The sequence below is a fragment of the Adiantum capillus-veneris genome, chromosome 1 (genome assembly GCF_014529385.1).
Source record: "Adiantum capillus-veneris isolate H3 chromosome 1, ASM1452938v2, whole genome shotgun sequence".
Classification (NCBI taxonomy): domain Eukaryota; kingdom Viridiplantae; phylum Streptophyta; class Polypodiopsida; order Polypodiales; family Pteridaceae; genus Adiantum; species Adiantum capillus-veneris.
This window is the reverse complement of record NC_140931.1, coordinates 43,783,005-43,809,826: the sequence shown is the minus strand read 5'-3', so window position 1 is coordinate 43,809,826 and position 26,822 is coordinate 43,783,005. Positions and strand designations below refer to the sequence as shown.

The window sequence follows — 26,822 nt, the reverse complement described above, 5'->3', positions numbered from 1 at the left end:
AGCAATGGTACATTGGGGGTGACTTCCAACATGTTGGAGGACCCCTCTGACAGGATTGGAGGTAGTCTTACTACAGTACATGGAGTTGAGTTGGCAGCTTGGGAGAGGTTATGTATTGACTCTGCGGGTTTCATATGTGTGGCAACATTCTAGCTTTGTGAGGCCCCCACGTTCGGACCGCAGAGTAGGAGGAGTGAATCTATCTCGGTTATATCGCTTCTACACTAGTGACTATTTCTGTGACGTGGGTGGGTCAGTTTGCATATTGGTTTGGACTTCTTTTTCGAACCATGCATCAGTGATCCTCACAGTGACAGATAGACAGAGGACGGGGTGCACGATGCTTCGCATATCTGAGAGGGTCTTGCTGGACTCTGTGCTCAGAGAGCGAGTGGTGGCTCTTTGGACAGAGGGCTTAGACATGCAGGACTCTCCTGCTAACAGAGTGGCCTCTGGACTTGCTAAGCTTAGTCGCTATTTCTCCAATATTCTACAGCCCGCCGCCTGGCTGTAGCGAGAGAGGAGGAGCAACTTCTCTGACGGGGCATTGCTTCCTTCCAGAGGATGCAAGAGCAGCATCCAGACAGTCCTTGGTTGGAGGAGCAGTTGTAGCAGGCTCTCCAAGATCTTGCCAGCATAGAGGAGAGGCGCCAGGAGTTTGCTTTTCATCGACAAGCATCTTAGTGGACCAAGGTGGGTGACAGAGTGACAGGGGCTTTCTTTGAGACAGTGGGGCCCCGACATGCGCATGCCAAGGTCAGCCAGTTCAGGAGGCCTAACGGGTCAGTTGCTTCAGAGCCAGAGGACATCCGTGCAGTCGCTACTGACTTTAAGCGTGACCTGCTGTCGACAGAGCCTTAGTCAGAGCGTTAGGATGCATGCAGAGAGCAAGTGTGGGCACAGATGCCTTGTCTTGTGACTGAGGAGATGCACCAAAGGCGTGAGCTGTCTCTTCAGTGAGACGAGCTCCACGTGGCCCTCAGAGCACCTCCCGTGGTAGGTGTCCAGGTGAGGATAGTTTGACTCCTAGCTTTTTCTTAGAGTACTGAGACTTGCTTGGCTCATATCTCTATAGCACTTTTCAGTACATCCTACACTCAAGAGAGATGCCTGACAGCATGAGTGAGGGCTTGATTTACCTCATTCCCAAGGAGGGTGGCTCCTTGGATGAGATTCGACAGTGGTTGTCGGCCCATCACCATCCTCAGCTCAACCTACAAAATTCTTGCCAAGGCTTTGAGTTTGAGGATTCAACCACTTCTAGAGAGCATCATACATGGGACACAAACAGGTTTTGTCAAGGAGTGTAGTATCCTTGACAACATCTTCACTTTCTGGCAGGCATCTGCCCTCACACTCCTCCATGGTGAGGATCGGCATCCTACACTCAAGAGAGATGCCTTACAGCATGAGTGAGGGCCTGATTTACCTCATTCCCAAGGAGGGTGGCTCCTTGGATGAGATTCGACAATGGCGGCCCATCACCATCCTCAACTCAGCCTACAAAATTCTCTCCAAGGCTCTGAGTTTGAGGATTCAGCCACTTCTAGAGAGCATCATACATGGGACACAAACAGGCTTTGTACAGGAGCGTAGTATCCTTGAAGTCACTTTGTTCCAGTGGCTGGTTGCACATCAAGCTATAGCAGTTGGGAGCTGGCTTGTAAAGAGTGGTCTCTCGGCAGCATGCGTAGCTTGTGACCATCTGTGGAGAGTCAGCGCCATTGTCTTGGGTATTGTCCTTTGGCACAGCAGATTTGGCTTCGTGTCCTTCGGCTGATGCCAGCTCTTTCCACGGCACGGCAGTACACTTGCGAGGCAGCTGCTTGGTCCACTCTCACGGGCCCGACACTTCAGTTTGAGCTATCCTCGACCAGTAGGATGATAGTGATGTAGGGGGGTTGACCTACACTCCAGCCTGCTAGAGAGCTTCCTTCACAGGAGTGGCACAGTGAGAGAGAGGAATGTTGGGAGCTCATGTGCGGCCTGACACTCTAGTTCTGGCAAGCTCGCTGTTTCCCCATCTTTGAGGCTCGTCCTGTACCACCAGCAGAGACAGTTTGGGATCTTTGGCTAGAGCTGATCCATACTCTCAGAGGACAGTTCGAGAGACTCCAGGGCAGCTTCGACTGCATGCGGGAGCGTAGAGAGGCTTTCCTTAGACTCTGGCGCCCTGGGCTTTTCTTCACCATGGTCCAGGGTGTGCTGAGATGGCACTACCGTCCACCTGTGTGGCTTTTCCCTCCTCCCATCTCTTGATTTAACCTCATTGTACATATGTTGTTTTTTCATTGGGAGAGTCTCCCCCTTATGATTGTTGTAGCCCTCTCTGGTAAGGGTGGTTGTAGGATAGTAACAGGGAATGGCCGTTTTCAGGTCTCCATTCCCCGTTCCCATTCCAAGTTCCCGTTCCGAATCCCCATTCCGTGTTTCAAACGTGAGTACCCGTAACAGGGAATGGCATTTTGTTCCGCGTTTCCGTTCCCCGTTCCCGTTCCGGTTTCCTGTTCCTGGTAACTATGGGTTGTAGCCCCATGGGCAGTTTCATTAACTAGTAGAAGAATCTTTTTCCCGGGAAAAAAAAAGTAAACGGCAAACCAATTGGAAAGAGTACTTACCTATAGTAGAGTTTGAATGTGTCAAGTACTCTTCCACTGGATATAGTCCATTCATGTTAATGTATGGGTTTCAACCTAGAGTTGCTGATGCAGTAGGATTGCAAAAAGAGAAGGTTCAGGCAGCTAAAGACTTTCTAGAAGATATTAATGAAATCCTTAAACTTGCTAAAGACAGTATTAAAAAGGCTCAAGAAAGAGCAAATACATATATTGATTTGCATCGAAGGCCTCTTACCTTTGGGAAAGGGGAGCAAGTTTTTATGAAAGTGCTTGAAAAGTCTGAAACCATAAAGACGGGACCATGTTCAAAATTATTACCAAGGTATTGTGGACCTTACACAATACTAAAGAAAGTTGGAGACATGGCTTACAAACTCCAATTACTAGAAACAAGTGGCATACATCCAATATTCCACGTTAGGAGACTAAAAAAGAAGTGGGGTCAATGTGATAATCTTCGATATGAACCAGAAAAAATACTAGACACTAGAGAAAAAAGAACTAGAAATACAATTTATAAAGACTGTTTAGTTAAGCAAAGAGTTTTTGTTGAAGAGAGTTCAACATGGGAGTGAGTAAGTATGTCTTGGAAAATTTTAACATACAACCTTCCGATTGTGTTTTCATTTTATAATTGGGAGGGAATTTGATGTTCTTAGTGGGTGGGAGACCACACACAATGGAGGAAGGGGATTGGGCTAGTGGGATTTACCTCCATGGAAGATAAGCCATTTAATATTGCCATGTTGGCAGAACTAGGAAATGGTGTTGCTAAATTGGCTTTATCTGATGGAAAAATAATTCTTAATGAATTATTGGATTTATAAATGAGAGGGTTTTCTTGCTTGGGACACTAGGAAAAATAATTCTAAATGATTTATTGGAATTTTAAGTGAGAGGGTTTCTCTCACTCGAGACATCCGAGTACATATATTTCTAGTGTGTCATTCGGAGTAATGACAAGAGCACTTTGAACGGAAATATTTGTAGGGCCACCAGGAACGGGTACTTTTGATGCGTCACATTTGATGGGTGACAAAGAGCATCGAGAAGAAGTATTCAATCTTCCGGGAAGGGACATCTCTGATGCATCATAGGATGGGTGACATAGAGCATCGCGAAGGAGATTGTAACGTAAGTTCGGTAGGAAAGGATTAGGTGATGGGTATTCTTGATGTGTCACATGGTGGATGATGGGGGCATCGGAAAGGGAATATTCCATAGGTGAGAGGAAATTTCGAACTGTGTTAGAATTGTGCACAAGGATGAGCAAGCACTTGAATGAAGATGGGTCCAGAGGAAACTTTGAGGACATACAGTTGCTTTCTGAGAAAGCAGGTGGCTTTTCGGGAAAGCAGATGTTTTCCTGCAAGGAAGTTTGTCTGCATTGCATCTGTGCATGTGGCTGCATCCAGGGACGCCTGGGAAGTGATGTGTAAGCATTGTTTTCAGCTAATAAGGTTTTGGTGAGTTTTAAAAACGTTCAGACCATTTTTAAAAGGAGGTCGGCCGCCCACTTAATAAGTGGGCAGCCACAGTATAAAAAAAGCAGCCCCTATCTGTCTCTCTATTTGGCAGAGGCAAAAGCGATCTCTCTCTTCTTAGGCTTAGGCGCCTCCTTGCTACTCTATTCTCGCCGGACCATCTCTATTTGTGCCAACTGCCAGGAGCAATAAGAAGCACTCTCTCTCTCTCTCTCTCTCTCTCACTCACAGGGATACAGAAAGGCCAGTGCTTGAAGAAAGAAGTTGCTGCTGCAGATATCAGCCACGAAGTTGATGCCGCCGGTGATACCCATGGCTGCCCCGAGTGTACCAAGCGACACCAAGACCATGTAGGCGAGTTCCATCGCGAAGAAGTTCCCATGCAGAGTGTTTCCATCGCGACAAGCTGCTGTTTTTCTCTGTTTTTCAGCCATAAACGTCGTAGACGGGGCTGATTTACAGAAGGAACCTGAGAGCACACCCCAGAGAGGTTTGTCTGTGCAGAGATCTCTTCCGGGGAGTTTCTTTCCGAGAACCGAGTTGCATTTCGAACGACGAGACTTCGAAGGTAACGTTTTTCATGTTATGATCTCTGAGTATTTGTTTACAGGTGTACTTCCTCTTTGCAAGGGAGTAGGAGCAGAGGAAGGCACGATCCTCTGCAGGAGAAAAGCGCTCTGAGGAACTAGAGCCAGATTAGCCCAAGGGTTTTGCACCTTGAGCTTGGGAGTAGATGCATGGATCGAAGAGAGGTAGACTCTCGAATTGTGATCCGAAAGTTGAGATTCCCAAGGAAGGACTTCGCGTCCAAGGAAGCAGAGTTGTTTTGCAGGAAGAGGACTCTGGGACAGAGTCGGAAAAGAGTTGCAGGAATGCTATGCCCTGAGTTTGGAAGGTGAGATTGAGAGGTGAGGACTTTGATTCTCGATGATTCGGAATAAACAGCGGAAGTTCCTCGGAGTAGCGTTTTGCCCTAGGAATAGGAAGATTAGGCTTCCTGGAACCATCAAGTCTTATTCTAGAACAAGCGTGGTAATAGGTTCGGTTCAAGTGCTTGTATAGACTTCGCCCCAATAATAAAGATACTTTTATGGGGGGGACCCCCAGTACTATGTCGATCTCTCTCTCTCTTTGCAATTTTTGTGTGTGTGTGTTCCCGGCTCGTGCTCAACTTGTCACAATTGAGCTCGACACTCTCTGAGGCTTGCATCTGAGGTTTGCTCGCTACATAAGCTGTTTCGCCATAGCTCGACATATTGTCTTCGTATAGACATGGGAGTGAACAACCTTGAAATTAGAGGAAACAACCTCCGAGTGCATGTCCTATGTAGACCTCTGAGTATCTTTCTTGAGGTGCCGTTTCGGATTTATGTGACCGAAAGCTTTTCCAGAGAGCCTGTTTCAAAAACTAACGAGTGTTGCTTCCCCGAGGATGGTCAATCAACTTGTTTAGCCCAATGGTTTCAGAACTGTTTTCTCTGTTGATTGGTTGTGGGTTTTGTTTCGCCTTATCAAGGGTTGTCTTATGTTCTTTGTTTTCGTCTTTGGTTGTCTGAAGGGAAAAGGCCCAAAAAGAGTCGGGGCCTTGTACGTCACCTGTCAACTGTTCAAAGTTTACTTCAAGGTATGCTGCAAGCTCTACAAGCAGGGCACCTTCCTATTTCTGTTGGAGCAGGGCTGTCTGTTTGCATAATCATGTGGGGGTTTTGTGGCTTTCACAGCTTGGAACAGTACACCTGTGCAGGAGTGTTATCAGAAGCATTGAAACAGCTCGTGTATTTGATTTTGAGGAGTTTCCAACTAGGGACAAGGTTGGTGGAGGTCGTGTCCATTGCTTTAGTATTTTTTAGAAAACTTACTGAATGTGTATTTTGTCAGGTTACATATAATTATTATACTGGCCGTCTTGAGGTTTTCAATGACAATTTTGTTGCAGTAAGTTGGTCCCATCCTTCTGGCTATTCTCTGCAGAAGCTTCCTGTAAAAGCATGTACATTATATTTTCGTTTGAACTTCGAAATAGATTTGTCATGAAACAACAAGAGATCAGCAAAGCCTTCAGTAGTTAGGTTTCTGTGTGGTAGCCGTTTCTTAGTTCTTCATTCATAGTCTATTCTCAGTTTGATGTTAAGGGCTGTATGTCTGCCTGCCACTTACAGTGCTTATATTTTTTGACGAGTCTCTTTTATGATGGTTTTGCAGGCCGATCAGAAATTAATGTATGCTTTGGTTCACTGTGCCTCGACTAAAGTTGAAAATGTAAGGTTAGGCCAATCTTGACTGTATTCATCTTGCTTGCTTATTTTTCTATTGCAAAAAGTAAGCAGGGAGTAGTAGACATTAGCCTGCTCTAATTTCATGGAGTAGTTCTCCCACAACACTAAACTTTACTGTACAAGTGCACTTTGCTAGCTACTAAAAGTAGCAGTAAGAGTGCCAAAAAGGAATATTTTGGGCAAAAGGGGTAAAAATGCTGTAGTCATTACAGTGTCGCGATTGCAAGCAAAGGGGGCTGCTTGCTTGAGGGTGATTATCAACTTTTTACCTCATTCATGTGCCATTCTCAAGGTTTCTCTATGATGCACTATTGCAGCCCATTCTTGCTTCTCGTATCTTGAGTGTGTGAGTGTGTCAATTAGTGTTCTCTCTCCTCAAGCTAGTTTGTGGGTTTGTTTATGGAAGTGCTAAAGCTTTTTTTTTTCCGTAAAAAAGATCCTTCTATTAGTTAATGAAACTGCCCATAGGGCTACAACCACCTCTCTGGAGAGGGCTACAACAATCATAAGGGGAGACTCTCCCAATGAAAAAACAGCATATGTACAATGAGGCTAAATCAGGAGATGGGAGGGGGAAAAGCCACACAGGTAGACGGTAGTGCCATCTGAGCCCACCCTGGACCATGGTGAAGAAAGGCCTAGGGCGCCAGAGTTGAAGGAAAGCCTCTATATGCTCTGGCATGCGGTCGGAGCTGCCCTGTAGTCTCTTGAACGGTCCCTGAGAGTATGGATCAGCTCTCGCCAAAGATCTCGAACTGTCTGTGCTGGTGGTACAGGGCGAGTCTCGAAGATGCGGAAGCAGCGAGCCCGCCAGATGAACTAGAGTGTCAGGCCGCAGATGAGCTCCCAACACTCCTCTTTCTCACTGAACCACTCCTGTGGAGTAAGCTCAGTAGCAAGCTGGAGTGTAGGTCGACCCACCTGGATCACTATCATCGTGTTGGTGGAGGATAGCTCAAACTGTAGTGCCGGGCCCGTGAGAGTGGACCAAGTAGCTGCCCCCCAAGTGTACTGTCGTGCTGTGGAAAAAGCTGGCATCAACCGAAGGACACGAAGCCAAACTTGATTTGCCATAGGACAGTCCCAAAGACAATGACGCTGAGTCTCGACAGGATGGCCACAAGCTGCGCATGCTGCCGAGAGACCACTATGTACAAGCTAGATCCCCACTGCTGTAGCTCTATGTGCAACCAGCCCCACTGGAACAAAGTGACTCGCCACGGCTCAGGCGAAAGGGTCCCGCCAAAACCACTCTCCAGGATCCCACTGCACTCGTGCCAGTGGGCAACTCTCCCAAGCCCATAGCCTCCAGCGGCCAGTCTCAAGAGCTGCTGGGTTAGGATCTATGACACAAGTCCTCCCACAGATGCCCACAACTAAGATCCTTTGAAAACAACACTCTGCAACCTGTGGGGCCTCAACTGAAACTCGGTGTAAACGACCCTCACCTTGTAGCTCGAAAAACAGGAAGGGTACAGTCTTTGAGCAAGCGCGAACTACGATGACGACCTCCAATCGCGTGAAGGCCCCCATCCATCTGGGCTCGAGAGGTGTGAGCCACTCAGCTAGTATTGCCTCTGTGATGTCCTGACACATGCTCTGCACCCCTCTCATGCCCTGTAGAGCTGGATGCTCTGAAGCTCCTCTGGCGAGCCTGGGAACTGTAGCCAGTCAACTAAGGTGCGTGTTGGACCCTCTGCCACGGGACCCCAAGAAACATGAGGCCTACTACCAACCAAGTGGCCTCTCTGAGTGCTAACCATGGGGTTCCAAACAAGGGGCTGTCAGACGCCGCTCCTCCGTGCAAGTAGGCTGGTGCTGCTCCAGACCTCTCCTCAACTGCTCTCAGGAGCAGAACAGACTCACAGCAAAACGGTCCTCCAGTCTCCTGCTCAGGTTAACTCTATGCATCTTTGTGAAAATCCATTTGGTCGAAGGTCTCCAAGGGCCTCCAGCCTGAGGCACTCTAGCACTAAGCCATTGAAGCAAAAACTCCTTCCATGGCTTCTCCCCTAGAAGCAATCCTCTGACAACAAACTTCTCAAGAAGGGCTCTGCTGTGCTGTGCTGGGTCTATGATCCCCAACCCCCCCTGAGAACAAGGAAGAGTGACGACTTGCCAGGCCACTTTGGCTCGGGCTATTTGAGTGTCATGCCCTTACCAAAGGAAATTCCTGATTAGCCTCTCTATCTGGCTGACGAGGAACTCGAAAAGATCCAACAAGATGTGATGTACCACATAGTAGCCAACAACACCTGGTTGGCCACAACAACTCTGCCTGCCAGAGAAATTCGTGTGGAGCTTGAATGTAACAGGTTCCTCCTGATGGACAAGAGGAGGGGAGCAATCTGCTGCTCAGGAGACAAGCCCAAACCAACTTGACAGCCAAAGTATTGAACTGCAGTCCTTGGGGGAATCCATCTGAAACCCTCACTTGGCAGCCAATAAGGCGTAGGAGAACTACCAACGGAGAAAGCCACTGTCTTTCTCCAGTTGATGAGTGCACCTGATGCACAACAAAAGGTCTCCTGAGCTTGCTCACACCTGTGAAGGTTGGCCTCCTGGCCCTCCAAGTACAAAGCTGAGTCGTCAGCAAACTTAGCATCCAGTAGCTCGTTGCCCCGAATAGGGAGCGCTAAGCCATGTAGACCAACCTGCTGTGAAACCAAGAATGTGCTCATCGCCTCAGCATAGAATAGAAAGAGGAAGGGGGCAAGAGGGCAGCCCTGTCTGACCGAACGTGTGAGCATGAAGCGATCTCCTCTACCACCTGCCAAAAGTACCTGACTGTGTGTGTCTGTAAAGAGCTGACACATCTCTGATCCAGGCATCTGAGAAGCCCATCCTGCGTAGAGTGCCCTCCAAAAAGTCCCAGTCAACTCTGTCGTAGGGCTTCTCAAAATTGAAAAGAAGTATCACCACATCCTCACCACGGAGGCGCGTGAGGGCAGATGCCTCCCAAATTGTAAAGATGTTGTCAAGGATACTACGCTCCTTGACAAAACCTGTCTGTGTCTGTGCGCTCCTTGCCGCACTGTCGAAGCAAAGGACTTGCTGATACACCGCGTGCGAGCCACAAAAGGCTCCAAGCACACAACAAGCCTAAACTAGCAAGCTCAAGAAAACAAAGGGTGTGTCACTCACCGCTCTACGCTCGCCTTCGTGGTGGATTCCTCGCCGCGATGAAGAAGAAGCTGTAGTCGTGCCGCGCTCAACCGCTTCGCCGCCGTCGTGCCTTCGTAATGCTCGATCGCACACACACTCTCCCTCTCTCTCTCTCTCTCTCACACACACACACAAGGAGGTGAAGAAGAAGAAGATGGAGATGGAGATGGAGCAAGAGCACTCTTCTATTGCACAAATGAGAGAATGAGTAAAAATTAGGTTTAGTTGGCTTTTATAGGAGCTCACCCCATTCACACTTGGGCGCCCATGCTTAACCAACTAATCCCTTGAATGTCCAAGTTAAAGTGCGCCTCTCATCGGCGATCACTCTACCTTTCCCTATTGGTCCGACAAGCCCGGTACCTGACTCTACCAAATACATAATACACGTCCGTCGTAGGTAATGGGGTGTCCGTGTGCCGTGAGGGTTAACATGCCCCCCTTCCTGATGTAGATTCCGTCCTCGGAAGCTATTGAGTTGAAGCTGGTTCGTCGAGGTGGAAGAGCATTTGAGATGAATGTCCTTAGCCTTCTTCAGTCACTGCAAAATCAAACAACATTGGCACAGTAATTGCATTCTCTTAAAAAGCATATGCAGTTTTAGGTAGACACATTGATTGGTCAAAGAATTTCAAACAATTTGTCAGCAATGAACATTAAATTGCAATGTAATCAAATGCATAAACAGATGTAAAGGTAGAAAATTAAACAAGTCCGGGGTCGCGAATTTGACGGTCGAAAGGCACTAGAGATCGAATATTAATACCATGGGTAAGCTTCTTAATTTTCTGTGGTCAATTAAGTTGTTTAATCGCGAGAGCCAAGTATTCATGTTCGAGGGCTGACTAGAGGCTATATCTAGAAAACTTTGTAGTTAAGCTACCATAAAAGGAATTTCTCATGAAATCATCGCCTGACTGATTACTTTTTCTTTGACCCCCCAAAGTCTTTTCACATTGATTCAATTATGAAGTGGGTGCTTATTTTGTATGCCTTGGGTTTTTTGCTTTTCAAGGAAAAGCGCCCACACTGGGAACCTCTAGGGCTCTAGTACCATAGGCGATACATGTGAGTGAAGTACCAAATCAAGCTGAGATTTCTCTTCCAGCTTAAAATTTTACATTGTGGCACTTTGATTTTTGCTTGTTCATTTTCAGCATTTAAATTTTGTAACTTTGGGGGGTCATATAACACTGTTACCCTCCCCAGGCTCATCACATTAGTAAACTCCCTTTATAATACTTAAGCTAAAGGTCAATAGGGTCAAGCCCACTAGAAAGCCCTAGTACATTTCACACAATGCTGCCTAAATCGGATTAAGAACCTAAGTAACCATTGCTTATTAGGAAGGCATTCCCCATGGTATTAAGAGAAGATTTCTAATACCTAGCTTGGTCAAACTAGCTTAGTCGGACTGCTTGATTTTTAAACCTAGACAAGTGATTATGACAAAACATTACATTGAATTAAATGTTTGATACTAAGCAAATGCGCTGAATATTATGCTACCAATCACAATCAAGGCAGACAAACATGGATGCAAAAAGATAAGGGCAATGCTAATGGACAAGAAACACCTGTTTGTGTTGATGGTCGTGCTTGATTTGAAGGTTCCATGAAGGTCCAAATCCTATCAATAGCAACACGCTCCTGTACACACTAGGAAACAAAAGGAATACCTCCAGGAGGCACATCAGTGGGAAAAGAGAACTTCGCTAATCACTCAACTCTAAATCAGAAACACTCCTATCGTACTAATCTTACCTACCCTCCATCACTCAAGTGATGAGGATCAAAGGTGTTTTATGGCATAGGTTTCTGTTTCACTGTACCGGATGTAAATGTGTAGGTCTGAGTCAATGTTTTGACTTTTATTGTGCATACTCGTTTGCTAATTGCTCTTGCTCTTTTTTTTTTTTTTTCGTGAGTATAAAGCTTTATATGTACATTCCCTAAGATTGGTGATTGAGAGGTCAGGGAAAAAGGTTGAGAGGGAAGCAAGTGAATGATGACTGTCAGCAAACACTCCCCCCTTCCTTGGGTAGATCATACCGTTTGAAATGAGCTTGTCACCCTTTGAAACCAATTGTTCCAGTTGGTAATAGGTGAGGATTTTTGCCAGTAGTTTTCTATTACCCTAGGTGCCTTGTCAAGCTGCAAGGGTGGTAAGGTACTCTCCGAGGATCGAACTTGAAGTAGTTCATTAGGTGATTCTTGAACACTGGGAGGTGTGGATTCTTTTGTAGCTTCATGGAGGTCCACTACTATAGATGGAGGCTGTGTAGAAGCTTTTACCTCTATGGATGTATTACATGAGGAGCTAGAAGCTTCATGGGACTCCCCCCTTCCTGAGCTAGGTGGAACAAATCGTTCTTTCTTTGGTACCCAAACTAGCTCGGGAGCGGGTGTATAGCATTTTGTGATTTTTTTCTTTCCACGATCATTGATTCGTTTTGGAGCTACGGGATTGGGCTCACTTGGGTCAGGTGATAGGTAAGAGCACAATCTACGTTTTGGTACCCAGATTTGATCATTTCCTTGATAGTAGCCTTGGGCTTCCAATAGTCGTTTAGGGATCCAACGCAACATTTTCTTACTTTTCTTGGAGCGAGTGGTACGTTTCTTACAAGGCTTCTGTTTTTTAGCACTAGCTATGGTCACTAAAGAAGCTTTAGGGACCCACTTGTATGTTTTCTTCGTTACATTACGATGAGTCTTGTCGGAAGCGATATGCATTGCTTGTAGCATATTTAAGGGTATAGGAATTTCATCCCCCTCAGGTGTTACCCAGGTCGTCCCCCTATTTCCCCAAGTGTCTATGGTTGATGCTAGGTGTACCCAGTCTACGTTGTCTGATTCCGTCATACCCGGTAACACATCCATGTAAGGAGAATCTTGGCCAATGTCTGTATCCTTCTTACAAGTGTAACAATATTGTAGTGGGGCTGAGTGAACTGTGGTGTCAGAGCGATGATCAATAATGGATTTACTCCCTAAGGGGTGTACCTTACCAGTCACCAAATCCACTCTAAGGACAGAGTCTTGGAATTGCAAATAGACATGATTTTTAGACCAATCGTGAACCATTTGTGCTTCCCTCATGAATGGTCGTCCTAAAATCATTTCATATGACATAAGGTGTTTAGAGAAATCCATTACAATGAACGTATGTCGCACCTTGTGTCCTAGAACTTTGATCTTAAGATCCTTGAGCATCCCCATAGGTTTGGCTATGGTACCATTTGCCATCTTTACCACAATGTTAGTAACACTGAGGCGGGGTTTTCCCATGGATTCCCAACAATCTTTTGTAACGATGCTAACTCCCGCACCACCATCAAGAATTCCCTTTATAGTTAATCCCTTGGTAGTGATGGGTAGGGTCGCATTAGACTCGTCGCCTTCAAAATACTGCCCTAATTCGTTAATGGGTACCTCAATCACAGACTCGTGTCCATCTAAGTTAAGTGATTGCACATGATTTTCCTCATCAATCATAATCGAGTCAGGCCTATTTGGTTGCGCAAACTGCGGTAATCCCGTTCGTACCAAGGACTGTCTGGATGCTGCTTCTCCTCTCTCGTTGCAGCCAAGAGGGCCATGGACTCCTCAAGAAATAGCGGGCTAAGGTGAGCAAGTCCAGAGGCCACTCTGTCAGCAGGAGAGTCCTGCATGTCTAAGCCCTCTGTCCAAAGAGCCACCACTCGCTCTCTGAGCATAGAGTCCAGCAAAACCCTCTCAGGGATGCATGACATCGTGCTCCTCCCCCTCCTCTGTCTATTTGTCACTGTGAAGAGCACTGGTGCATGGCCCAAAAAAGAAGTCCCAGCCAGAATGCAAAGTGTCCCACCCAAGTCACAGAAGTGGTCACTAGTGTAGAAGCGATCTATCCGAGATAGATTAACTCCTCCCACTCTGCGGTCCAAACGAGAGAAGGCCAGGCTGTCTGGGGACCTCACAAAGCTAGAATGCTGCCACAGATCTGAAACCCACAGAGTCATACATAACCTCTCCCAAGCTGCCAACTCAACTCCATGCACAGTAGTATGGCTACCTCCAATCCTGTCAGAGGGGTCCTCCAACATGTTGAAGTCACCCCCAATGCACCACTACTCTGCTTGCGGCAGAGACTCTACAATATGAGACCAAAACTCTGCACGTGCACTCGCCACATTGGGCGCATAGATGTTCAGGAAGCCCATGAGGCAACCCTGAACCTGCATAGTAATTCACTGAGCCCTGCCTCGCACAATAATCCCTCTGCCCACAATGGCTTGTTGCAAAGAATCCGCAATAGTCATACATACCCCTCCCTGGATGCCTCCAGGTCCAAATGCAGCTGATCAAAACGTCTCATAGCGACCACGCAAAATCTGACCACATCCTCTAATGTGGCTCTGACAAGATGATTCTCCTGTAGCATAAGAATGTCAATCTCACCACCCACAAGGCATCTCTGAAGCTCCTGACGCAGTCAACCCCTCTGGCGCTGAAATTGTGGCCCTCCTAGTCCTTGCATATTCCATGAGATGATCCTCATGGAGTCAATGAGAGAAAACAGATGCTGCAACAACAGCCAACCTCGCTATCTTTGAGGCCGGTTTGGATGGGGAGTAATCCGCATCCGAACGACCTCTAGACGAGCGCGAAAGGAGTGACTGTCCCGCCCAGACCCAAGCCGAGCGTGCAGCCCGAAGGGCTACATCCTTTGTCCAAGAATCCTCATGTACAAATACATAATAAGGAGGGCTCTGAGTGTCAGCAAACAAATGCACCACAATGTGCCTGCAACCCGCTGCATCAAGAGGCGTCATGATGAACTTGGCAAGAGGCCAAAGTGTCTACACCAGATCTAGCACCTCCAAGTCCCCTGTGTGGTGTGAGAACTCAGTAGCCTGAATCTGGAGCCAGTCAAGAACTGTGTGCAGGGTCCACTCTATGGGATCCCTACCGCCTAGCGGAAAGGAGAAACCCACCGCTGTGTCCAAAGCCTCAATGCCTCTAGCTGCAAGAGGACGTGGACTCGAAAGCAAGCCTCCTCCAGGTCAGGAGAAGAGTCACCAAGGAACCGTGTGATGCTGTAGTCGAAGAAGTCCCAGCGTCTGCCAATGTCAAAGCTAGTCAAACCTCTAGGGACTGTTGCAAAAGGAGAAGTCTGCACCAAAAAAGGCGGCCTCAGGTGGGGCTATCCCTCTCGAGCCACACGGCTCGTAGCGAAAGCACTACCAAGAGATCGCGTCGCGGCAGACGTGTGCCCAGTTTCCTGCGTTTGAGGAGGAGTGGAGGAGGGGTCGAGAGATGAGACTGCGGGCTCCATTGGGGAGAGAGGAGGGACGGGAGGCGGGGGTGGAGGTTGAGGTGGGGGAGGGGGAGGAGGTGGGGGAGGCAGAGCGGCAGCGTCTGAGGGGGGAGAAGGTGGAGGAAGTGAAGTGGACGGGGCCTCCTCAAGCGGGTCTTGTTGAAGGGGGTCAAAACGGTTCCTAGTCGTAACCCAGTGCTTCCGAGCTGTAAAAGGTCGGCCACATGGGGGAGTAGTGGGGCGAGTCCGCCCCTTCGGCGGCGGCCAAGCACCTGCTGCCAACCGTCAGTTGTCTTATCGCTGGTCTCAATCGAGGTACTAGCCTGTGCGTCCTGCGTATCTGGCTGCTAGGCATGCTCAGCCTTGGGAGGTTGCGCATGCGGTGTGGGTCGAGGTTTCCTGCGAGGAGAGGCCTTTGCTAAATGGCCCATCTATCTGCAAATGAAACATTGATTCGGGAGACTCGAATACTCCACACTTTGTGTGATCCATCCCCCACTCACCCGAGACAATAGTACCACCTTGGGGAGGGAATGTGTGTTTGGGACAAGACCCTGATAGTAGGTAAACATGCAGCCTTGGCCACAACTGAAGCTGCAGTGCGCGGAGACTCCAGAAATGTTCTGAACATGGAATCAATCTTGGGGAGAAGAGGGAGGTACTCTCGCCTCATGCCTGGGAAACAGACCGAGATTGGCAAGTTTGCCTCCTCCTCAAGCACATCTATAGAAGGGTCAAACCACGATGTTATTGTCTGAAGTAGGCTCGAGCTGCTCGGATGCCGACCAGGCTCATCGAAATCACCTTGGCCGTTATCTTTGGAGTGGATTTTGTGAACCGTTACAAGATTCTTAATAGAGAGTTAAAGAAATGAGTCTATTGTCTAGCTAGTACCCATTGCTTGTAACTTTAGTCTCAAGTCTCGTAAGTAGACACCAAATCCTCAAGTACATGTGTGATGTAGCAAAATCCAAATTGTAACCTAGAGCATGTCAGCACCCCAAGACATAAAGGAACATATTGCATAAATGTTGATAAATCGAAATCAAATAGGCAACTTCTAAAGTATGAAGTAGTCAAGTAATGACTCAAGACCCAAGAGGTCTAAGGTCGAAGATCAAGAGCATATGAGCAACCCCAAGACATAAAAGAACATATTGCATAAATGTTGATAAATCAAAATCAAATAGGCCACATCTAAAGTGTGAAGTAGTCAAGTAATGACTCAAGACCCAAGAGGTCTAAGGTCAAAGATCAATGGTAACATTGTGTCACCTTATATTTTTTTCCGAGAGAGATCCTTCCGTTAGTTAGTAACATTGTGCATAGGGCTACAAACCACGTCTACTAGAGAGGGCTACATCAAAAGCATGGGGAGACTCTCCTAGTGAGTAAACAAACTATGTACAATGAGGCTAAATTACAAAATGGGAGGACACACAGGTGGCCGGTAGTGCCATCTGGGAGCACCTTGGACCATGGTGAAGAAAGGCCATGGGCGCCAGAGTTGCAGGAAAGCCTCTCTGGTCATTGTTGATCGATTCACGAAGATGGCACGCTTTATTCGTGCTCGCACCATTGTAAAGATTCATGAGTTAGCTCAACTCTTTGTGGAGCACTTGTATATAAGCTTTATGGTTTGCCTGAAGAAATTATGAGTGACAGTGATCCCAAGCTCACTGGTAATTTCTGGCAAACGGTCTTCCAAAAGTTGGATACCCGCTTGTGCATGTCATCCTTGGATCATCTTGAAACCGATGGACAGATTGAATGCACTAACCAGACAATGGAGGATATGCTTCGCACATATGTCTTCCATCATCAATCTGATTGGGAAAAATATCTCCCCAAGATTGAATTTGCTTATAACAATACTAAGCACTCGGCTACTGGATATAGCTCGTTCATGCTTATGTATGGTTATGTGTCAAGTGCAGCGGAATTGAAATGGTGCAAGATCTAGACTTTACACTTCCACAAATCTCTACTTCTTTCTGCTGAATGCGTGCTACTTAGCACAAATAATGATGAGAGAGAGAGAGAGAGAGAGAGAGAGAGAGAGAGAGAGAGAGTGGCACCCAATGGAGTCCCAACCAACCCTCTCAAGGGCCCCCACACTGTTGCCAATGTGGTATTCGCTTTTGATTGCGTAAATGGAATGTACACGCCTTCAATACCTCATATGCAAACTTTATTGACTCGAGTGGGGAATGTTGCTACGGTAACTCTTCAAAATGAAGCACCTTCAGGCTGATTTGATGCACCTTTGGATCGGTCTCGATGAGGGGTTAGTGATGGCCACCAAGGGGTAGATCTGGGGCTGATTTGTGCTCCCGATGTGAGAGGAACGAAGGGCTTAAAGTCTTGCTGCAAAAATGCAGCCAATCTGTCGCATAAAGTAGGGCTGAAAAGTAGATGATGATGATGGAGCCGATAATGGACAGCAATGGGAGCACTCGATGCGGCGAGGGAATCGCTAAGAAGAGGCTCAATGGGTTGTCGAAATACTGGGATGTAGTAGGGAAGATAGCGTCTGCAGATCCAAGCAATCTTTTGCGAGGAAGATGCGGAAAAAACTGAAAACGCTTGGCTGATTTGCTGTTGTAGAAAACACTAGGTTGATCTGCAATGTGGAGCAAAAACACCAAAGCATGACACTGGGGCTGGATGTGCAGAAATTCTAAGGCCGGTTCTAGCGTTGGCTCATCTGATTGCAAACACCAAGTCCCTTGCTCCCTTTATAGGTGAAAATTCTGCTTAAGAACCTTTCAGGGCTTCGGTAGGGAAAATTTGGAAGACAAAGTTATAAAAATAAATCATTTGAAATGATCTATTAATAAACCTTGTCCAAGCAAAGTTTCTGGGGGAAACCGTTGCACATTTGTCCACCCGAGAATCCGATTGATGCGGGGGATTGCTTGTTGGATTCCTCTAGCGGCCCAAGGTGGTACCATACGTAATGTACGGTACGTATCTGTACGTACTGTACGTCATTCCGTATGGCTAAATTTTTATGTACGTAAAAATACGTACCTTCGTTAAAAACCAGTAAATGAGAGAACATTTTTTAAAAATTCCATTCCTCATCAGAGATTAAGAAAATGTATATCATCAAACTACTTGGGGACACATTACTACACACATTATCAATTGGAGATTCACTAGCCAAGTACCAAGTAACGATCGTGTAAAACATACATTAAACATTTGTATCTGGTGACAAAAGAACAATGAAAAACCCATTCATCAATGAAAGTACCTGCTAACAATTGAACAATGAAAGTGTACATACTATATAATAAAGAGTCAGAAGTGTGAACATATAACAATACTTTAAGTAGCCCACAACTGCTAATAAGGAGCGACCCACAATCGTGACAAATGTCAAGCCAAAATGGCTCCTAATAGAGCATACCTAAAGAAAAACACCTTGCTGAAATATGTGAAAATGTCTGGACCTTGGGCTCTTCAACTTGTTATATCTTACACCCTGCAAATATACTAGCACTTAACGTCTTTTTTTAGACACAGAAGTGTGCATTTGATATTCTCAATGTATTACATCGTATTGTGGCAGATTATATTTGTTTTGTGAGGCAACTATAGTTCTGCCAAGGTTGTGAAAGCAAAAGCCTCTTTGAGGCTGAGCACAAGTGCTTGATCTATAAAGATAGTTTAGTAGAGTAGAGTCCTGAGATCTAGTAAATTGTATAAAGGGTTTCCTTTACTGTAAATAATCAATGTTACATCTTAACAGTCCTCTAAATTTTTTTTGGTCTTTAATAAACAGGATGATATTGAAATACCTTGTGCCGGTAAAATTATCGCTTGGAATTCTACCAAAGGAAAGTTTGCTCCACAAGTACAACCTGCAGGAGGTGAACCTTTTCCTGTTAGTTGGATGTAAACTCTTATCAGCTCTGATTATCTCCTTATACATGTGTATGTTTCTAGAAGAACTAATTTTTTTGTTTGTACAGTATTTGGATGTTGTACAAGCATTGCGCAGGGGTGATGTCAGATTGTTACGGCACGCGTTAGAAGCTTATGAAGACGAGTAAGCCGTCTCGATGTTTTCAAGCATTTTGGTGATGTACTTTTGCATGATTTGTTAATCTTTGCTTTGCTTTATAGATTCTTAAGGTCAGGCGTCTATCTTGTCCTGGAGAAACTGGAGCTTCAAGTTTATCAAAGGCTGATGAAGAAAATGTAAGAACTTAGAATTGCACATGTAAGTGTTTATTCTAAACTCCGAATAATTCTGCCTAAAAGAAAATGTTTTTAAACAGCTACATTATTCAGAAGCAGAAGGACCCCAGTAAAGCTCACCAAGTGAAGATGGAGGTTGTAGTAAAGGCTTTGAAGTGGCTGGAAATAGATATGGATATTGATGAAGTATGTTTAGGATGCTCATTATGCACTGCACATGCAGTTTCAGCTTCTCATTCTCTTACTAAAAGAAACTATCGGTCATGGTGCTGTAGGTTGAATGCATCATGGCTATCTTGATCCACAAAAATTTGATGAAAGGCTACTTCTCCCATAAAAGTAAAGTCGTGGTTTTGAGCAAGCAAGAGCCATTTCCAAAACTGAGTGGGCGGCCGGTCAATTCATAGCTCGTACTGGAAGTCATTCCCAAGGCCTTAGCTCGGAAGTCATTGAAAATCGGGACTCGTTGAGCCAGATTTCCAATCGAAAGAAATTGCTTTGTTTGAGATTGCAATCCAGGTGTAGCATACAGAGGAGGGTTGCCCTTACGTAACCCGCACTCTTTGCATGGCACTGCAGCAATCACAATCGTAATGGCTAGCAAGTGGTCCAGCAGCAGAACGGGGCTAGTTTTGCTCAGCGTGATCTCATTCAGAGCACCGTTCCAAAGATCTACATCATCTACAAACAGCGACATACACAAACAGAACGCCGCTGTCAAAGATGCATTGTGTATTTGAGAGAGAGCAACACACGCAGTGGGAGTCTCACGACTATTAAAGCTTCAAGGCTACTGTACTTCATGTCCCTTGTAGCTGAATAAACAAGACGCTAACTAAGTTTCTCTTCAAGGCTACTGTACTTCATGTCCCTTGTAGCTGAATAAACAAGACGCTAACTAAGTTTCTCTTTGTGAGTGAATCAACTCGTGAATACCGGGGTTGCTTTATTACAGGATTTTGTTGTTAAGGAAGACTAGTGGCATGAGGAAGCATGTTCGATGAGATCAAAGAATCATACAATCCTACACTACAAATTAGTCAGTCCTTGAGGATGTTGATCACATTGTGCAAGTTATGCATCACACAAGTTTGGTTCCGTAATAGAGAGAGCAAAGTCTTGTCCCAAGGTGCTGTTTTGAAATTGAATTGAGTGTAATGCTGTCAGTGAAGTTCACTTCCTTTTAACTTCTATTTGTGTCCTGTTAAAGATGGTGGTATATACACAGACCCTTGTGTACTGCGAAAGGTTTGCTTCTTTTTCACTTCTATTTGTGTCCTTTTCTTAAAGATGGTGGTTTTTGCAGAGAGCCTTGTGTACCACAGAAGATTAAGGCAACGTTTTCCATATCAAAGTACATGCATTGTCAGTCACGAGGAGACGCTAATGATTCTCTCTCTTGCATTGAGTATATTTTCTTGGCACAGGCCAAGTTCCGAAGCATGATAAATGCTGTCCAACATAGCAAAAGAATATCACCCTTCATTCGTGACCAAAACTAGCTTTTTTGAGTTAGCATTAAGATGCTGAGGTATTTTGCAACCTTTATGAAACTGAGTAGGTTTTTGGTTGTGTCTGTACATCTCACACACAAGGCAGCCACTGGCCTAGCATTCTTTGATCTGTGGAATTTGATTGAAGCTGTTGTATGCCGTATTCCATTAGTAGGCAACAAAGAAGCACCTTCATCTTCATAACAATGAATCACTCATGAATCACCAAACATTGGCATGTTCTTTGAATAGCAATAAGGTCTACTTTATGTGTGTGTTTCTTTTTCTTTTTGAAGAAACGTGAATTTGAATTAAAGGGACAAAAACTACAACTTTGCCTCACGGCGGGAGAGGCACCCCAAAAGAAAATGAGGGGGGAAAAACATTTACAAAAAAAGGTTAAACCTCAAAGCGGGCAATAACGGGCTGGAGCATTAGTCTCCTCCCCACCAGCCATCTAGAAGATTTTTGAATGTCACTGAGGGGAGAGGTTGAAGCTATTACAGTTTGGCTAATGCTGAGGGTGAAGTAAAGTGCATTTGAAGTGTCAGACATGTTTCTAGATACCCAACTCACATTTAGGGAAATCAAGTTATTTATTCAAGATTTCCATAATCTTCTTGAGGAGTTTAAGGTTACCAGGTTGTCACACCTACATAGCAAGGCCAAATCAAATCATGCTGCAAAGACGATCTCTTCAGGAGTGTTTGACACAATAGCTATGTAAATGGTGCTCTCGAATTATATCCCCTTCCTCCCTCCCTCCCTCTCTTTTCCTTTTTACATTCATAGGGTAGATACCATACAATAACCCTTAGTGTTTGAGGAGAGGGACACTGCTAGTGGGGAGTAGCTTCAGATAGTGTTGTGTGAGTTGCAGCAGGTTGAGGATCTGGCACATACTCTATCATACCGCCAAATTGCTCAAAGAGCTATGACCAACGAGCTGTCGATCACTCCGATGGGCATTAGGCATTGTAGCCAGCCAACGCAAAGCTTGATGATCAATACAAACAATAAATTCATGCCCATAGAGAAAATGCTTCCAATGCTTTAATGCATGAACGATGGAAAGAAGCTCTCCATCACAGATCGAATACTTCCCTTCTGCACCATTTAACTTGCGACTAAGAAATGCAATGGGGCGGTTATGTTGCTGTATCACGACCCCAATAGCAATGTTGCTCGCGTCCACCCAAACCTCGAAGGGCTCCCTACCAATGTCTCAAGCTCCTATTGCCGTCACCATTCTCATGCTCTATCTTTGATTGCATGGCAATTGCATCCATGCCCGCCGCCTAGACTTACCTTTCCACAAGCAAAATTTTGCAAGATTTCTATTAATTGGGATTTCGCAAAATTGTGGTGCCATGGGTAAAGGGGCAAATAACAAACCAGGTCGAATACAAGGACACCTTGGAATTAAATACAAAATATCTCCTAGATTTATGAGAATTATGGTTAGGGATGGCCTTGGGAATGGGGAGAGCATGATGAAGCTATCTTTTGACATCAATTTCATTAAAAATTGTGAATCCTAGCTTATGAGTCAAATCATTCTAGATTGAACGGCCTTCTACTTGCACCCATTTCTTAAGTGGCCTTATATGGGTCCCTTTATCCTACTAAGAGTATTTACGTTGCCTTCTCCTCAAAACAATGACCTTTTTGACTTGAAAATTATAAACTTGTAAAGAACATTTCCCTACAGAGAGGTCATCCATTGAATTTAAGCGTATTTGCTTAATATGCACCGTTTCTTTTGAATTAGGAGCACTACTAGAGTTGTGCCGAAAACCAATGGCAACTTGTCACATCACTTCATTTGGAGTGCTTCTTCATCCCACTAATTATATTAATGCCAAGGGAGACCCGGCTCTAACTTTTTCCAAAATCTAAAAAAATCTCCATCTAAAAAATTTCAAGATTTTTACTTAACTTTCTTGAAAATTTGTAGATTTTCTCACCGAATTTAAAATCTAGAGATAAATCTCAAATTTTGCATGTGAGATCACACTCAATCTAGGTTTTTTTTCGACCACAGCTAAGGAGGCTCACTGAGAACCTCCAATATCTCTATTTGTCCATTATTCTTCTTTAGGCCAAAAGGCCACAATGAACTGCCAAATCTATGGAGACAGACTCTGCAAAAAAAGTTTATTGTAAGATGTGTATCTTTCCACCATTTGGGTATCTGAGATTGTTGTCCTATTGATGTTTTAAAAAGACCATGATGAACTTGCAATTCTCTAAGCAAACCATGTCAAATCTTGATCAATTGATAAGCACCACTAATATGTAGAAATACAATCACTAGGTTATTCTACAAAATTTACTTTCTTATTGATTACAAGGGTTGGCCTTTATCCTAGCTTTTAGAGCTTCTTATGTGTTGTTATTATGTTGTTACACATGGCACCCATTAGCATGCATCCACAACATATTATTTCCCTTTGTGTGTATGTGTGTGTGTGTTGATGTAGTAAACTTAATACATATACATAAAAGAACACAACGTTCAAAAAAGAACTGACGTTAGATAATTGGACATAGATTTGTACAAAATGACTTAGTCTTAGATTCATTTATGTACAATAGAATAAAACTGAGGCATCATTCCAATGATCCTACACAAAAGAAATAGAGTTCAAAATAGTGTAACCTAAATTACTAGCCAAAATAAATTTAGAGTATATAATAGCATAAAGCATCAGAAGGTCATCACCCCTTCTCATGTAAGTGGCTCAATCTTGAGTACTTTTCTTTATTCCAAGTTCAGACATGTTTTTCAAATGGTATCCTCAAAATCAAAAGGCCATCACCCCTTTTGATTCAAGTGTCATTGGGTACTAACAAAATATATCTTATTTAAAATCTCAACTTTTATGTTTATCATTCCTTAAAAAGTGATTTGAGGTATGAGGTCTCCAAGTTGAACCATATTTTCCAAGAGATATCTTCTGGATCTTTACCAAAAGCAGGCCATATTTGATTTTCCAATCGAGAACCAAACAACCATTTTTTTGGCAGCGAAATGAGTGAAAGTATATAGTAACCCAGTCAAAGATTTTGTAAGCATCCCGATTATGTACCATGTTCTATTTAAGGACATTAGACAAGTTATGAGGTTTTAAAACTCATTATCTATATGATCTCTCCAAAAAAATTAAAAAATAATTTTTTAAACAAAGCAATTCAATTTTGTGTTTATTTATTTAATGCTTAGTAAGTTCTTAAACAAAATTGCAAGATTTTGTATTTAGAACCATACACTAGGCCTAAAGTTCGTTAAAGCTCAAATAGTGTATAAAACCTAGGCCAATTCCATGCATAGCTACTATTTTATGCCAATGCTGAGCATTATGAAGAATTAACCTCAAAACCATACAAGAACAAGGGGCCAATCACTTGTAATTTCAATAATGTTTCGCACCATTATAAAAAGACACCAACTTATTCACCATCAACCGAGTATCCTTAAGTACACAACCAGCTAAGTGGGACAAAATCAACACTAGAAATAAGCATTTCTCTGCACCAAGAGGACTAGATCTTGGTTACAGGGGTCGGTTTACATGATAGATTACTTCATCTACCATTATTGTAAACCAAAAAGTCAAGTAGTAACCACACTAGGCAATTCCACAGTATCAAGAGCACTCAATAAATTTTATGAAATAACAATCAAATTTGAGCAGTATAAAGAGTCATGACCTATATCACTAAGCAAAATATCATCAATGCCACAACCATAGTAATAAAATAGGTTAAAAATGCCCTTAAAAGCCATAACACTTTGTTTTGTTTTTAAATCAGAAATGAGTAATGTTAATAGGCCATTTTCCACAAAAAAGATTTCCGATGTTCCATGCTTATCCATATTACGACAATAAACAGTAAGAAGAGTTCAGACTAAACGAGACCATGGTTTACCAACAGCAGCATTGCTAAAAGTATGTAGTTATCGATTAAGCAACCTCAAAAAGCACTTACACTCGATCAAATAATCCCAGTAATACTTACACAATAACCAGTAAAATCAATATCAGAGGTAAAAAATTCCTATTATGTCAATCAAAAAACCATTGGCTTTGAAAAGAGAGTGGTCCGCCATGGCATTCCCCATAGTGGTCCAGCATGGTGTTCCCCAAATTTATAACATCAGATCAATTCATCACAATAAATTACGATAGTTGGTTCAGTCAACACCCAAGTAGAAGATAAAGAGCAGAACATGTGAGGCAACGGTTGCTCCACCATCTCCATGTTGCAAGAATTAAACCCATAGAGAAGCTATCGCCACCCTCTCTTACTTTCAATAGTTTTTAATAAAAACATACAGTAGAATAAGGCTAAGTGAGGGTGTAGAAAACTCTCACCTTGGTTAATTAGGCAACCCATCTGCAAGTGGAGTCCACTCAACATCCTCGAGACCAGCAAAGAAATAATCATGGCCAACTATAGAATCCCACGCGATCTCAGACTCGAAAGAGCCAAGGCTCTACATGTTATAGGGCTACAAAGTCTACAGAGCTTCAAGATGGCAGAGAGAGAGAGAGAGAGAGAGAGAGAGAGAGAGAGAGAGAGAGAGAGAGAGAGATAGATAGATAGTTCTATTATCGTCCTCTGAGGTCAAATATGACCTATGGGACCAAATGAACATGTCACGTGGTGTGAGTGGAGTTCATAAGTGACTCTCGATGCTCAAAAATGGCTGAAATGAGCGTCGCAATAGAGAGTCCACATCGCGGTTGGGAGAGGAAGGTATGTAGGGAGAGCTCATGGCTGAATATATGGGGAAAAGAGGACCTAATGTGGTCAAAAGCTGAGCACTCAAGTAGTGTGTGGTACTCACTCTCTCGCACTTGACGAGGGCATAAGGTGCAAAGTCGATGACACTCCTCGCCAGTGCCCCAACGTCCTGTCTCGCAGCGTAGAGAATGGGAGCTAAGACGAATGGAGGCAATGGTGCGGATCGCACTCAACGGGATGGGCTCAAGGATGTAGGAATGGGTTCGGTTACCTCGTTCTGAGAAGAAGAGAGATTTGTAGTTTGGGGCAACGTGTGTGGTGTAATGGCTGAAGCGAGAACTTCCGGATTTCTCCCAAGCCATGATACATTGGCGTTGTAAGAAGGCCTCATTAACTTGGGAGTCGATCGACGCATCCTTGACCAAGTGACATGCATCCCATCTTCCAAACCATTTCTTGATATCAAGCATCCACCCCGAACTTAGTATTTTGCTCTTGCATGTCTTTTGAACCTTTTGACTTGCTTCATATGCGATTCTAGGAAGTCGATGCAAAGGGCTACGTTGTGTCTTACGCATGTACTCCACAACCCTTTCCATGCCCAAGACCTCAATGGGAAGCGATCCAGACTCAAGAAGTAAGAGCATGTAGGGTGTTTGTGTCTTGACTTGGAGAAAGTTGGTGAGAAAACGCTTTTGGACATTCTCAAACTCTTTCCAAGTAGACTTCCCGATGCTTCCACCCCACACCTCCACTCCATAAAGAAGCACCGGTGTCACCAATGTGTCAAAGAGGTACTTTTTGAGAGCCCAACACTTGATCTCTCCTGCATTGCACATGTTCTCAAATGCATAATAAGCCCTCTTTCCGGCTTCCAAGCGACGCATTGCACAATCCTTCCATTTATGATTGGATGGAACCTCAAGGCCAAGGTACTTGAAGTGATCTACCACTTCAAGTTTCTCATTGTTGTATACAATGCATGGATTTTCGTCATTGAGGGTCTTTACAAGCATAACCTTGGTTTTGGATCCATTCACGATCAGCCCGCTATGTAGGCAAAAGCGTTCCAAGACACTCATAAGCTTTTGTGCATCTTCTAAGGTATGTGCCAAGAGCACTACATCATCGGCATAAAGCAAAAGCATGATCACCGCATTTCCAATCTTAACCTCTTCTATGCCTTCTTGCTGCATAAAATCAAGAACCATGTATTCCAATTCATCAATGAGTAGCCCAAAGAGGGTTGGGGAAAGTGGGCATCCTTGTTTGACACCAATAGTGCTTGCAAAAAATTCTGAAATTCCATCTCCCATACGTAATCGACATATCACTTTTTGGTAGATGCGAAAGACTGCATGCATAAATTCTCTCGGCACTTGAAGGCTTTGCATACGTCTCCAAAGATTTCCTCGCGGTACCATGTCAAAAGCTTTCTTGAAATCCACAAAGCAACAATACAACTTTTTTCCTTGCAATCGAAACGCTTCCATAAGAACTCGAAGAGTGACAAGGTGATCAATAGT

At 44.4% G+C, this 26,822-nt stretch overlaps 1 protein-coding gene across 2 annotated transcripts in view; it reads left to right on the top strand.

Annotated features, from left to right (window-relative positions):
• The window catches only part of EER5 (proteasome family protein), a 90,982-nt gene extending 70,803 nt beyond the window's left edge, over positions 1-20,179 (top strand). The window contains exons 5-13 of one of the 2 annotated variants that reach the window (XM_086516063.1): positions 5,661-5,726; positions 5,824-5,913; positions 5,981-6,037; positions 6,305-6,366; positions 18,633-18,720; positions 18,823-18,899; positions 18,977-19,051; positions 19,132-19,237; positions 19,327-20,179. In XM_086516063.1, the coding sequence (XP_086372189.1) occupies positions 5,661-5,726; positions 5,824-5,913; positions 5,981-6,037; positions 6,305-6,366; positions 18,633-18,720; positions 18,823-18,899; positions 18,977-19,051; positions 19,132-19,237; positions 19,327-19,458 (753 nt within the window). In that variant the 3' untranslated portion in view covers positions 19,459-20,179. Of the gene's footprint in view, positions 1-5,660; positions 5,727-5,823; positions 5,914-5,980; positions 6,038-6,304; positions 6,367-18,632; positions 18,721-18,822; positions 18,900-18,976; positions 19,074-19,131; positions 19,238-19,326 lie in introns of those variants that run through there. The other variant, XM_086516071.1, reaches the window with a different exon arrangement.
• The last annotated feature ends 6,643 nt before the right edge of the window (positions 20,180-26,822 follow it).